General features: G+C 45.0%; 1 protein-coding gene across 2 annotated transcripts in view; it reads left to right on the top strand.

The window, feature by feature from the left end:
• Positions 1 to 14210, top strand: part of LOC111266988 (uncharacterized) — a 48845-nt gene that overhangs the window by 18619 nt on the left and 16016 nt on the right. Inside the window, exons 3-8 of one of the 2 annotated variants that reach the window (XM_022844899.2) lie at positions 634 to 699; positions 2521 to 2584; positions 7050 to 7377; positions 7854 to 9523; positions 9800 to 10499; positions 12154 to 13356. In XM_022844899.2, coding sequence (XP_022700634.1) covers positions 634 to 699; positions 2521 to 2584; positions 7050 to 7377; positions 7854 to 9523; positions 9800 to 10499; positions 12154 to 13356 — 4031 coding nt within the window. The remainder of the gene's footprint in view (positions 1 to 633; positions 700 to 2520; positions 2585 to 7049; positions 7378 to 7853; positions 9524 to 9799; positions 10500 to 12153; positions 13357 to 14210) is intronic. The other variant, XM_022844901.2, reaches the window with a different exon arrangement.

The following is a 14210-nucleotide window of genomic DNA, read 5'->3' as shown; positions in this document are numbered from 1 at the left end:
ATCGTTGATTGTTGCAAACATATGAAAGGGTTGTCCGACAATCATGTAACCATCTGGTGGTTATCTAAATCATTTGCTGTTAAAAAGTTCTCTCTATGGCTGACTCGAACGTGTTCCATTCTTTTTGTTAATATTTTCTCTACTTGGCTACGAATCCACGATATAGTGGCAAATAGGCTCATCTGGGTAAAATGGGGAAGTTGAGTCGCATGAAGAAGGTATTAAACACACGCACCGATAGCTGAATGAACCAGCGATAGATATGAGCATAAAATGAAGATCGAAAATGCCCTATCGTTTAGTCAAGATTACTTTTAACTTTATACATACAGATTATCAATTGATTTAACTAGAAAATCACGAATGTCAAAGTGGATCTTCAGTGACTTACAATAAACCACAGCCTACGCCCGCATCTCCTTTATCGAAATTTTCTGTACCTGATTTGGCTGTCCAAGTGAAAATTTGGTGCATAAATATGCAACGAATATTTCTTTCTAGGGGGGCTGTCGCACAACGTATTTTTTCTACTTTTGTCATACCGTAGCGCGGAGATACTTCATAGTCGAGTATTATATCTACAATGGTGAAAATTAACTAACAAAACTGGGTCATTTGCTTTGTTGTTTTTAGGCACAACACATGGGAGCCCGAAGAGAACATTCTCGATATTCGGTTACTTGAGGCGTTCGAAGCCCAGTAAGTATTTCGTGCTCGTTAGCATTTGTAGTCATTAATCGTTATAATTACTATTTACTATTTTTTTTTTATTTTACAAGTTACAGGGAGATATGTGTCATCGTAAAGAAAATAATTGCAAATTATTTTCTGTTCGTTAGTTACTTTTTAACTTAGGTTAAAGTTCTCGAGAGATGCAACTAAAGCTATATAAACAACTTACAAGTCAAAAGCCGCATAGGTTTGAATAGATCAAGAATCATATGATAATTTATCAACATATCTAGCGCATAACAGCAAAACTGCATCAAAATTAATTACTATGCACGACGCCTAGTAACTTCAAGCGGAATACTTTGTGAATTTCGATGCGGCGGATAAAAAGAGGTAAAGGGTTCCAAATGTAACTTGGGATCTCATTGCGTTGTTTCTGGGTTCAGTTGCTTCAACTAGCAACTTTTAGGGTCACTCCTTATGAGGTAACAAAAGGTACTGCCACTACCAGGATGTGGATAGTGCCGAAATTCCAAAAATGAAGGCAAGACGCGCTGAAGACAGTTGCGGAACTGAATAGAGATCTCGCTTGCGCAGATACTGCTCGTATTAACATTTGTTGTTAGACGTACTTAAATGAACATACTTGGTTTCCTTATTTTGCTATTTAATAGTTCGTGCTGTTTAGTGACTGAATATAATGATTTTGTTTTGTTGGAAAATCTTGTCTCAAAAATTGCCCATTGTCTACTCTACTGTTTTTTTCGTTTCCGTCACCTTCTGCTCGTTTCATGCGATCTGTCACAATCGACAGGCAAAAGCTGATCTGGGCATCAAGCACGAGGTACTTGATCAACACGTGAGGGAAGGTCGCGACCTTAGGCGGCCTTGCAAATGTCTCAAGCGCATCTCTATGTTTTTCTAGAATTCCAATAGCTGGTAATCGTCATCGAGATTTGCCCCCCCTTTTCCTTATTTACCCCGATATTTACCCCCGACTTACCGACCGCGAAAAAACACATTCGCGATAAATCACTTACTGTTGGATACGTTGGATCAGGCATTGTTTCAAGTAACAAATATAGCTTACTCGTGTGTTTCGTTATTTGATTCATTTCGGCACGCCAAGACATTTTGGTAGACATTGCCATGACAAATCTGTGCCTGTGCTTTCGTGTAGAGACAAGGATAAATCACGTTTTCAAAACACATTGTTCTCTCATTGTCTTGACTAGAACGCTGGGAGTCGCGTGTGGTTGTCAAAAAATCTTGTTAATATAGACATCAACAAACAGAGGCGTGTTGAAGTTACCACTGTGGCAGTATGCGAATTGTCACTAAGACGACTTTTTGGCAATTTCGGATATGAATATTTCCGCTTGCTTCGCTCAAGTCGTGATTAGTGTTTCATTTTTCTAGCAATTTTGTCTATGTTCAAATCAGCAGTTTTTTATTCCACTAACTAGCATTGGGAGCAATCCTGGTGAGATGCATACAGTGCGCTCTATCTACACCAATACAAGTGAGCGATTGACACCTGCGCCTTTGCACTGCACTGAACTCCGAAAGGGCCAGACACTGACGACTAGAAAGGGACCCGATGGTTGTTGAATCCACCTTGCAGAACGACGGATTATAACAACCCTCTGGGGCGGATTTGTGGGCGAAGGCCTGTACTAGCTAGCTACGGTGCACCAAACAGTAATATATTATGAACAGTCATAGCAATATATGCCGGTTTGTGGCGTTACCAAGTCATTGTAAAGCCAAGCGTAGAGCCTCGATTAAATATCATTGAACTCGGTTTGTTAGACACCAATCGCTATAATGAATAAGTCTTTTCTACAGGCAAGCCAGGGACTCAAGGAGAGCCCAGAAGAGAAGACGGGAAGCGACTGCGAGCCATCAACAGGTTAGTAATAATTTATTTATATTAAAATATTTATCGGCACTTGTTTGCTGTTTGTTTAATTGATACTATACACTAGTAAGTACACTAAGCTATGACATATTAACGAGGAAATTTGGAATTGTTTATGAATTAACAAAATTGCCAACGAAACGACAACCCTTATACTAGAAAACTCATCAAAGCCTCGTTACCGAAAAGGTCGTTGGCGGACAGACCCACGTAACAATTTCAGGCTCGACGTTTTCGGGGTTTTCCAGAAGGCAGTCTTTCCAGTGTGACACAATCCAGTGTTTCGATTGAAACGTCTCGGCTCGTTCGCAGGGCTTTTTCGAGACGTCTACTATGCAAAAGGACTGAGCTTATTTCGAGCACTGCTGAGCTCGATTTCAAAGCTGCTTGTAACAAGGGCCAGCTTGGGTAATCATGCTCGGAAGTATTGGAGAAGACATTAGCAATAGCGTTTGTTTTCCATTAGGCTGTGTCCTAGATGTATCGCGCATCTCTCATGTTTACTTACGGTTAGCGAACTATAGGCGTTTTTCGAGCTATGTAGTCGACGTTGATCTACGATCAATGTTCTTGTCTCCTGTGACGTGACGCGAGCTCCTTTGTCAGTGCTTGCGATGACCATTACGCATGAACTCCATTTGTGCATCTTGTTTTTTTGATCTAGGCACATTTTCCCGATACAGTTTGATGTCGTTTTTGTAAACACAGTTTGCACAGTTTTTCTGTTACACCTCGCCCACTTCAATGAGCTGCCTATGGGATCGTACTGGTTTTGTGACGTGTCGTTTTCGCCCCTAGCATTCGCCTAGGAAGATTATCAATTGCTCATGGCTTAGCGTTCAAACCAACGATTGAAATGTGTTCAGTGAAGAATTACCGGATGAAAAATTCTAATGTTATTATAGATGATGTCGTGCTTTCCGCCATAGTAAGCAAACACTGTACTATATAACAGTTCAGTTGGCTGCCGGTGCGAAAATAACGTCCTGTTACGGTAGAAAATTGTTTTTTTATTTTTTGTTAAGCGATTTTTATGTTAAGCGATTATTGTACGTCCTGAATGAGATCCGTAAACTCAGCAAATGGTAAGTGACTGTTGACAGTCTGACATGTAAACTTATGAGGGTGGCCAACTAAGAAATGCCGACGAGCACAACGGCGGCTTCATCGGTCAGAGAAATCGTTGTCTGTATCAAACGGGAAAATTTTTACAATGGGATATGTCATGATCGAAGACGTTGTGACTGATACAGTCTAGTTTTAAGTACAATGGCAATTTAATGCAACTATAATAGAAGTTTGTTTGGATCTGTTTTGTGAAGATTGTCCGTTTTCGCTCACCCTTACAACCATGCTATTAGATCTATTTTGCTTTTAACGTCGAAGTTGGCCGGCTTTTCACGAGGTGTTACACTCTTGCCGCTTCAATGTATCTTTGCGTTTCGTCAGAAGACATCCTTATATCTAGTAGCGGAAAATACCACAACGAGATGGTAAAACTTGACCTAGTATCAATAGCAAAACATGACTAGACATACCGCACTGCGATTACGCGTCAGTCAGCGACGTTTCATGGAAGACGGCAAAGGAGTACCGTTTTACGTTTCTCATAAATAAATATTTGTCTCTCAGCTAGCTAAATTAGGTAGACGCGAAAAAGTATATGAACCTATGCGCGAGTTTAGAACAATCGATTACGTTAAGTTAATATTTAATTGAATAAACATTAGCACAGTCGATACATTGTCACACACATAAAGCGGTACGCTTTATTCGAACAAATCTAGCTCATTTTTGCTCGTTTTACAATCACCGAATCCTGTACGTATAATATAGTTAAATGGAAACGAGTCAAAGTAGGCGAGTGTCTATATGGCTTCGTTGGGTCATCTGTTTTGTGCGTTTGTCTGTGTGTGTTTTTGTGTGTGGTTCCTGACCGTGCTTCTTGTTCCCGCACTGTTCATATTCTATTTTATGTGTGAATGTATCTATGATCGAATCCATCCTAGCTTTTGTATCTTTTGTTGCAAAACGGCGTCTGCCTTCGCTCGACGCCCTAACGCCGCTGTTGCCGCCGCCAGTCACCGACGGACACACGCACTGGTTAGCAGTCGTGACACGGGTGTCGTCCTCTACTTTGCGGCTGTCTGGTTGGTCGCTTGGTAGGACGCCGGACGCGCAAGCCCTCTGTCCACCCAACTTCCATTGGCCTGTTTCCGCTAGCCAAATAGTGTATTTATTGTTCTCCTCTATTTCTTCGTCTTCTCGTCTGAAGATTGTATCTCGATTTTCTATAGACGGTAACAATGCAAAATAGAGAGAGAGAGAGAGAGAGAGAGAGTAAGCGCGAGCCCTCCCTTTCTCTCTCCATCTCTTCGACGACATAGCTTTACGATGTTTGTCTGGTCAATGTAGGCAACATTATTCGTTACCTGCAGACAACCTCTTATATACTAATACTATGAAGCACCATAATGGGTACCCTCGATCCCTCGGAAAATGATCACCACTCTAGTTTTGCAACGAATGAATGCGAATAGCTGTTGAAGTTCAATTGAGGTAACGCTGATGGCGGGGATGGGGTGGAATATGGCTTAGCTGAACCGCAGCCTCTACAGCTTCACCGAAAACGATTAGCGATTGTTAGTGGCTTCATACTTAAATATACTTTTAAAGTTATTTTTGAACGCCTGTTTGGCCGTTATCGAATATTGTTCAACTGATGCCTATTCGTCGCGTGCCTCATCCGAGTTAGCGGATAACGACGCTGCCAAAGACCAAACGCATTAGCGCCCATAATCATTTTTCTCCTAGCCGACCACGACAGTCTTCCCAACCTAAAAAAAACAATTGGTAGAAATTCACAATTTCAAACGCGATTCTTTTCCCAATAAAACGCAAGCTTCCAATCCATATGAACCGCTAGCTTTACTGCAGACAGCAGATCTTGTCGAGGTGAGAATTTTCGAAATGTCGTACGCTGTTGGTCTGCCTCAAGTCGTTTGAGTTGCTCTACTTCCACTATTTTTTCGTTTGCTGCGATGCGTTCGCAAACGCCTATTGCAATGTATAAACTCGGACAGAGCCACGCTGATTCGACTAGCAACCCTCCAATTTTCCGCCAGCGGATCTGACGTTCCGCGTCCGCCACCAAATGACTTCTCAAGCTGGGTTCTCGTCGACTGTCTCTATTTCGTTGTCGGTTCTGTAATGATTCTGTCCCGCTGTTGTCCGACTGTTCGTTCTATGGTGTTTTGCTGGACGTTTCGTCGTCCGGATTCTACATCTTCGGAGTCGCTGTCACAGACACTCACCGTCGTCAGCAACAGCGAGCCCATTGCGACTTTGATCACTCTGAACCACTCCTACCATAGACGAAAAGCCGGGAGGATCAGAAACTATTCCAACAACAACAGAAGCAATTGTACAACAGCCACAACAACGACAAGAGCAAGAAAAGTATCGCAGCTGGTACGATGGTCGCCGACTTCCGTGTCTCTGGGTGTATGTGTGTGTGCCTCGAGTGCTGTTGCGGTCTGGGGGCTGCGTCTCCTGTAACCTCATCGGCTTTCTCAGTGGTCTTCTGGTGACTTTGTCTGTTTTTCACCGCCATGGGTTAAATTACTGGTCACAGCACTAGTAAGAGGGGATGACCGCGGAGCTAAATCCTGTGGCCCAGCTGACGCAGTAAAGTCCGGACAGTGACCTCCTTCTGTTTGAGTAGTGCGCGCACGTTGCGTCCTGTTCCTTGACGCTTGTTGATTCCGTTTAATTGCGCTTTTCGGACGGCGGAAGCGTCGCGGACTTTAGTCAAAGAAAGCGGATGGTTAAGACTCCTGCTGGCTTACGTAGACTAGTTTGACGGACTCGTCGTTGAATAGATGTTGTACTGGCGCTGAAAGAACTAAGTTAACAGAATAAGAATGTTACTTTGGTGGGATTGTGATAATAATAGGATGTATATGATTTGCTGGATCTCCGGGGGGGGGGGGGGGGAGTAAATAGTTCAACGGGTGATTGAGCAGGATTAAGCTGGTCCAGTTGTTTGAACGGAACCCTTTTTACGTGATGATCGGCATTTTAGTATACGTTAGTGTGACAGTTTGGTGACAGTTATTAGTAAGCGACAGTTATTTTGAGCTTGGATATATCGAAGACATTTAAGTAGATTATGTATTGTCTATATAGTTGATTAAAGCATGCTTGTAACTTGTGAAACTGTACAGTCATGTTAAAAAAAATATAAATAAATTGGCATATCAGCGCTTAGTTTTCTCTTAGTTTTTATGACCGACTTCATTTAACTGAATGTTGTCACAACTATATATAATTAATCAGATTCGCTTCATTGTCTGTCAAAAAATATATCTAAAATAATGAACTGTCATAGCGCCTTTGGCCTACCCATGATTTAACCATATTAAGCATCAATACTATTTGTGTCTCACGTAAACAGGAGGAGACTGATAATAACGAACAAGGAAGTAAAAGCAACTCCGAGGATGAGCTCGCCAACACCGACAGACCCGGGCCCAGCCGGCAGAATCGAAAACACACTGACCCATCTCAACCAGGATGCTCGAGGGACAGTCAATACCTAGGAGAGCATGGAGACAAGGATTCGAAAGAAGTCACGAGCAAAGACGTGAAAGAGAAAGATCGGAGAAGTCCGCTCCCAGGCAGACCTCTCAGTGCGTCAGGTTTTGTTGAAAGCCCCGCCGAGGCGGTTAAAGTAAACCAGAGATGTGTTACCCCTTTGTCGAAGGAACACTTCAAAGACATTTGTAAGTTAATGAGCTGTATTATATAACTTACCGTATTTGCGCTGCTTGCATAGTGTGTCCTTGACTAGACTTAAAACAGCGGCCTCTAGTCTCTATTAACTATGTTTTATTACACATCAGTAACTAATTGACGATGGTTCGATAAAGTCAACATTTATCTGTGCAAAGGAACATACTGTAACAGCGTATAGTTGCGTAAATTTTCACCTTATTTAAAATGTGTAGTACATTTTAATTAGGTGCGCTCCTCTTATTGATATTAATTCACTACAGTCTACCACTGCTTATACTCAATTTTGAAATTCGCGTTTGACTCTCCTATTAATTGTTCCATATGTAATAGTTACTTTTTGCATCCGTAACACTAACGAGTCAACGATCGATCCAAGTTTGTTGTTTTTTTTTTATTTTCTCTTGTTTGTCGTCTCACTTTGTCCTACCACTTATTTATTCATATTTTTTTCTGGCCACTTCAGATAAACCTCATAAGCTGGAGCATTCGACAAAGAAGAATGATAACCATTCTCCTCCATCGGCATCGAATCATCATCCACATCAGGCCAAATCTTCGACACACGCCGACGGCAGCAAATCCTCCGGTAAAGACGCTGGCGCAAAGGTCACTTCGAGCAATAGCAAGGACGACGCATCAACAGGTTCCGGGGCGAAAGGGGCTAAGGACAGCGCCGGGTCTGGCGTCGGCGGCAGCAGTAGTAACAACAGCAATTGTAACAGTTCTGCCAGCGTCGTTAGCTCCGGATCCACCGGTGTCGGATCTGCTATTAGTAACAACAACCAGAAGGACAGGACATCCTTTGGAAAGGACGCCAGCAGCACATCAGGCCGGACACATCATGGCGTACAGCCGAAGAACAAAGACATCGCGAAGGAGCCAACACAGCAACAGCCGACGGCGCAGCCACCCACGAGCAAAGAGCAGAAGCACGCCCGCGAAAAGGAGAAAGATCGAGATCGCGACAAGGATCGAAGTACAACATTATCAACACAATTGTCATCATCGTTATCATCAGCATCATTAACAGTATCACTACCATCGTCCGTATCGACGAGCAGTGGGAATAATGCGTCTTCTACTATAAGCGTCAAAGGGGTAGTAGCGTCAGCGGCAAATGCTTCACGGGCTACTCAGGGTTCCTCCCTTTCAAAGGGCCTCAGCTCACCGGATGCAAAACGAATCAAGATCGAGGTAGGAGGCGCGAAGAGCGATGGACATCACGGTCATCACAAGTCCAGTTCGTCGTCGTCGTCGTCGTCGTCATCGTCATCGTCCTCATCATCATCGTCGTCGTCGTCATCGTCATCGTCGTCGTCGTCATCGTCGTCGTCATCGTCATCTTCTTCCTCTGCTTCGTCGTTGTTGGGCAGTTCTATTACTGGCTCTGGTTCGGCAGTGGGCATTTCGGCGGCAGCAACATTGGACACCTTCGACAGACTGAAGGCGTCCGATGACCTGCTCGACAAAAAGGATTCCTCTCCCATTTCGTTCGGAAGCCCAAGCAGCAATGCTAGTGTCAGTGTGGGTGGAAGCGGGTCCCGGGCTAGCTTCCGCGAGATCAGCGTTTCCTTAGCTGCCCCGGCCGACAAGCCGGGCAAGGTTGCGTCTGCACCTACATCAGCGATTTGTAGCAGCGGTAGCAGTAATGCTAGTAGTAACATCAATAGCAGGTCTAGTGACTTGAATGAATCGAAGGCGACGACAGCAGCTGGTTCCATTGGGGTACTGGACAATAATAGTAAGCTGTCGAACAAGGGAGGCCGTAGTTCGAGCACGTCAATAGACTCGGGTGCGGTAAAGGTCTGGCCGAGCAAAGATGACAGTCCAGCGGATGTCAATGCTGCTGGTGGATTGGAGGCCGTCAATGCCACGGAAACACGCAAAGATCACTCTGTTGGTACGGCAGCGACGCAGTTAACGAAGTCAATCAAGAACACGCAGTTAGTTGATGGCAGTTCTCAGCCGAAGGTAAGACAGCTACAGGTACAGCTGCAGAGGCATTCGACAGCGCCGACGACAACAACGACCAGTACAATTTCAACGCCGTCGGTGGCCGTTGCGGTTTCACAGGGGGCATCAAAGAGCGGGCACGTCGTGTCCCAACAGATCCCTCAGCAAAACAAAAAAACGGTTAGTTGTTCTCAGAGTGCAACCGTTACCATGGTTATTGTAAGGCTAAATATGTTAAATCAACTATTCTAGACATACACCTTTCTTAATAGATTCTTATGGTACAGTAAATGGGTAAGACTGCGGCATCCATACCTAAATACTGACTGATCGAACTTGTTCTTTTTCGACCTATTTATTAGACTAGTCCCGTCGCGCTTTTTTCTATTGATAGTTGAGGTTGTCATCCTGAATACCTAACGACGCAGCTATATTATCCGTTCGTCGACCCTTTAGTTCACCGCAACAACTACGACACAGTCAACGACCAAGGCGCCGTGTTCGACCACCGCCTCGACTACAATAACCACATCCGCTTCGTCCGCGCCAGTCAAGCAGTCTTGTGGAACCCCAAGTGGCGTAGGAAACGCTGTGCAAGCCGCCAACTCGAAAGGGGTCAAGGCCAATGCAAGTTCCAACGCCAATTCAGTTTTGGCAGCTGCCACGGCGTCTCCAACCGATGGTTCGAAGACTTCAACGTTCCCTCACAAGCATTCGATGCCTGCTGTTGCTCCTAAACCCTCCATACCTCCATCGATGACGTTAACCTTTCGGCATATGGTCCAGCATACGGATCGAAGCGGACCAAACAAAAAAGGTCAACAACAGCAACCGCAGCAACAGCAACAGCAGCAGCAACAGCAGCAGCAGCAGCAGCAGCACCAACAACAACAACAACAACAACAACAACAACAACATCATAATCAACAGCAGCCGCAGCAGACGACGCATTTGCAACCGCAGCCCGCGACGACGATCAGTTCAACTGAGGCAAACGCCGCGCCACTTGGCATGCGTACGACCAGTAATAATGGCCTCACAAGCAAGATGTTTATAGGTAATCCCACCAGTGCCACGGTGTCGAAAGGTTCAACGAACTCGCCCTCCGTACCAGCAACAAGCCAACAGCAACAGCTGGGAGGTGCCGCCTTGAAAGGTAAGTTGGCACACGATCTTGTCGCCCACCACAGAAATAAACGAAGTTCCATTGCGGCGTAAACTAGATGTTAGGTTACGAGCCAGAGGATTTCAACAACAATGCATTATGACACTCTGGTAAGAAGCAAACAAGAAGAGTATCCGCTTATATTTGATGCGTATAGCGTGGGTAGTCTGTTACGAAGTATCCCCTTGTCATTCGGAAGGGTGGGGCTTTTTTAGTGGGTTCGTTTGGTTCGGAACATAGCGTCGACTGTGATTGCTGTTAATTTTCATTTTATCATAAACTTAATAAATTTAGTTTTGTATATTTATTATTTCGTTTATCCGCTAACCATTTACAAGTGACTATCTGTAATAATTACCGGTCAACCTGGTTGCAGCTATGGTAATTATTATTCGTCCCGTTCGTGTTGGTCGTCATCATAATCCGTTGTAGCATTGCGCTGGCTAAACCCGTTCGTGTCTAATGCATAATATCTTCGTTATTAGGTCGAGCGTATGAACGATCCCCGTAGGCGCCGACAGGTTCCCTATAATTCCTTGATGTTGCTTTACGAACCGCTGCCTGAAAACTGCGCTTTTATGTCCTACATTTCCACTATGGCTGACTGCTCCTCTCAAAGTGTTCGAAAATCATCTCTGCCCCCTTTGTTCCTATCCTGCTTTTTCGGATCACTTATTTTCGTTATGTTTTCTTGCACCAATTAAAACTTTACAGTGACCAAAAAAGCGATCTTTTAAACGTCAATCATTGGCCATCTTTCGTGATAGAGTTCCACTGCAATATTTCTGCGCCGCGCTAAATTTCCCCTTGATTGCATTCCTTGACGTCCCGGCTTACTATACGCGTACGCACACCTGAACCTTAAGTGTGAAGTTCCTTACTGTCTAAATATTCCACTAATTAATACATGTTATAGGAGTGAAAGTTACGTCGTGAAGTTGTTTCTCGTTGTCCGTCGTCACAAGTATGTATGTCTAAGTTATAGAATCAGATTGCGATGATTTGACACATTCTATGCACTCGCTTGTCTGCTGCTAGCAAGTACTTTTTCTCAAATGGCTTAATAGTTTTTCTATTAGATTGAACTTATATGCGGAATCAACCCGAATTGTCAACAAGCTGTTGTGACTATGTACGGTCGGTTACGCGTGGCCTTTTGTAAAACGCCTGCTTCTGCGGCCGTTCCTCATTCGATATTGTTCATTAGGGCCCACGGAGAAACAACATTAGAGCGTTAGAGCGGTTACAGCACAATGATCTTCCAGCGCGACGTAGCACTCACCGTTTTATAACCTACTAGCAATAAGTTCTCGTAGAACAGGTGAGCATCGGTCAGAAGTGGAAGGTTGGCAGAGTTAAAAAGAATGGCGCTATAACTCAATCAGCTGTTCAGTTCTATAAAAATTAAAAAAAAAAAGAAAAAACAGAACAACGACGGCAATGGCAAAAACAAAGTTTTGCTGAACGTGTTTCGAACATGTTACTAGTAGTCGAGCCTCTTCGTCGTGTTCGATAACGATCGATAATCTCGTGCTACTACGGCGATCGGGCATACTTACGCGCTATTTTGTGGTGTCTCTCAGTAAATGTGCGAGGTTGAAGGGTAAAGGTAGCGTTTTACTAACTGGGCCCGCAAAATGTTCAGGACAACAACAGCCAGCTCAGCAGCAGACTATCCCCATGAGCGGAAAACAGCAAACGGCACAGGTGGCCCTTGGCGTCAACGGCACTCCAGGCAGCCCAGGTACACATTCTGGTGTTCCGGTAACGGTACAGTCGCAGCTAGATCCGTTGGTTGCGGACGCTTTAAAAGGAACTGGTGCGCAAGTCTCTTCTGTCAATTTAACGACGACGACGTCGACGACAACTACTACTGCATCAAATCGGTCGAGCGTGAAGATGCTTTTAGCAGGAAAAATCCCCGCCTCTGTCGCTGGCAGCGTACAGAATTCGGCCTCGAGCCAACAGGGGTTGTCTGTTGTGTCACCTGCCGTTTCTCAAACACTGACTCAGGCGTCAGTTCAGACTGGATCAGTCGTATCTGCAGCGGGAATGAGTTCTCCTCAGTCAGGTCACCCAGCTCATATTGCGGTAACCTCACAGTCCGCGCTTTCTGCTTCAACCGGTGCCATTCCAGGCCAGCTGCAACAGCAGACGCAACAACAACAAACGCATCAAGCTTTGCAGGCGCCCTCCGCGCCACCCCCAACCGTTAGCTCCCCTATGACGCTCCTGGCGGGGGTGCAGCTACCGCCAGGTGTACAGTTAACCCAGATTTCACCTGCCCCGTCGTTGTTACCCACAGTAACGTCGGTGGGTCAACAACCCACGCATCAGCAACAGACTCCGGGAGCGCCTTTGTTATCACAAGGAGCCGTTACACCTTTGACGTCTGGACACCTTGGCGCCTGCGCTACCAGCGCAATGCTGTCTCAGGGAGCAGCTCAAACGGCAAATGATTTACAGCAACAGCAGCACCAGGCCCAACTTCAGCAACAAACACAACTTCACTCACAGCAGCAGCAGCAGCAGCAGCAGCAGCAGCAACAGCAACACGGTTCGGCTCAAGGTGGTGAAAACACGAATGTCACGTTGAATGGAAGAGCTCCATTTACTCCGCTGATGATCGGGGGTGGCCAGCTGGGTGCAGCAGGAGGACCGCTCACATCTGCCGCTGCAGCAGCCGCCTCTAACCATTCCGGAGCCCTGGGGGCGCTCCAACAGCTGCAGGCTCAGCAACAGCTTGCTGCTCAGGGGGGCTTGACGAGTCAGACGGCTCAGCATCTGCAAGGACAGATGGCCCAACAGATTCAGGGACATATGGTGATGGGCTTACACAGGCAGAAGGGTGAGTGTGATGAATGATTGAATGCTTGCTTGTTTGGTGATTGTTAGTGACGGTGATGATAACCATAATAGTAGTAAGAATAATACAATATAGCTGTAAATGAGCTGGTCAGAAAGCAAAAAAGAAGCTTGATAAGGATCAAACAATAGACCATGAGGTCCATAATGAACGGTATCTTATAAACACATGCAAAGCTAACACCAAATACCACTACGTATTCCGTTTAAGACAAACATTACGTACTGGTAGTTAATTAGGACGTCAAGCGGCGATCAGTTAGATGTGTCCCTACCGAATATAATCCTATTGCTTACCCCCTGCATTGCGTATCAATGCGTGGCCTGCCTGCGATGAAGGTGCGAAATAGCATCTAATCATATTTGTGTGTGTTTGTGTGCGTTCTGCATGCGATATTGTTGATTAGTTGTAAATACCATCCCTTTGTATGTTCTAGCTCGCGGAAAACTACCGTGAAGACTCAATGAACTAAGCAGCCCTTGTTTCCAGTTACCATAGGCTATATGACAGCAGCTGTCCGTAGTGTAACTGTTTTCTTTTGCTTCGAAAATGCTTCCGGTCAAATCACTTGAATCCCTGTGCCTGCTCAGATCTCATTAAAGAAATTTGACTTCCGGCCTCATTTCTCTGTTCTCTGGCATAGACAGCATCAGCTATGTCAATCGTGCGCTGGCAATAGATAGTACTGGCTTTACTCGTTTTGAAGTTGATGCCTATTCGTGTGAACAAAGAAGGAACACGGCGAAAAGACTGAATAGCTTCTTGATATGTCTGACTAGAACGTTTAAATCTTTCGCTTAGCTGAGGAATGGATGTTGGCCTAGAGAGACGGTATC

The sequence above is a fragment of the Varroa jacobsoni genome, unplaced genomic scaffold, assembly GCF_002532875.2.
Source record: "Varroa jacobsoni isolate VJ856 unplaced genomic scaffold, vjacob_1.0 scaffold_1136, whole genome shotgun sequence".
NCBI lineage: Eukaryota > Metazoa > Arthropoda > Arachnida > Mesostigmata > Varroidae > Varroa > Varroa jacobsoni.
Note: the sequence above shows the minus strand (reverse complement) of the source record. Positions and strands in the feature narration are given on the sequence as shown.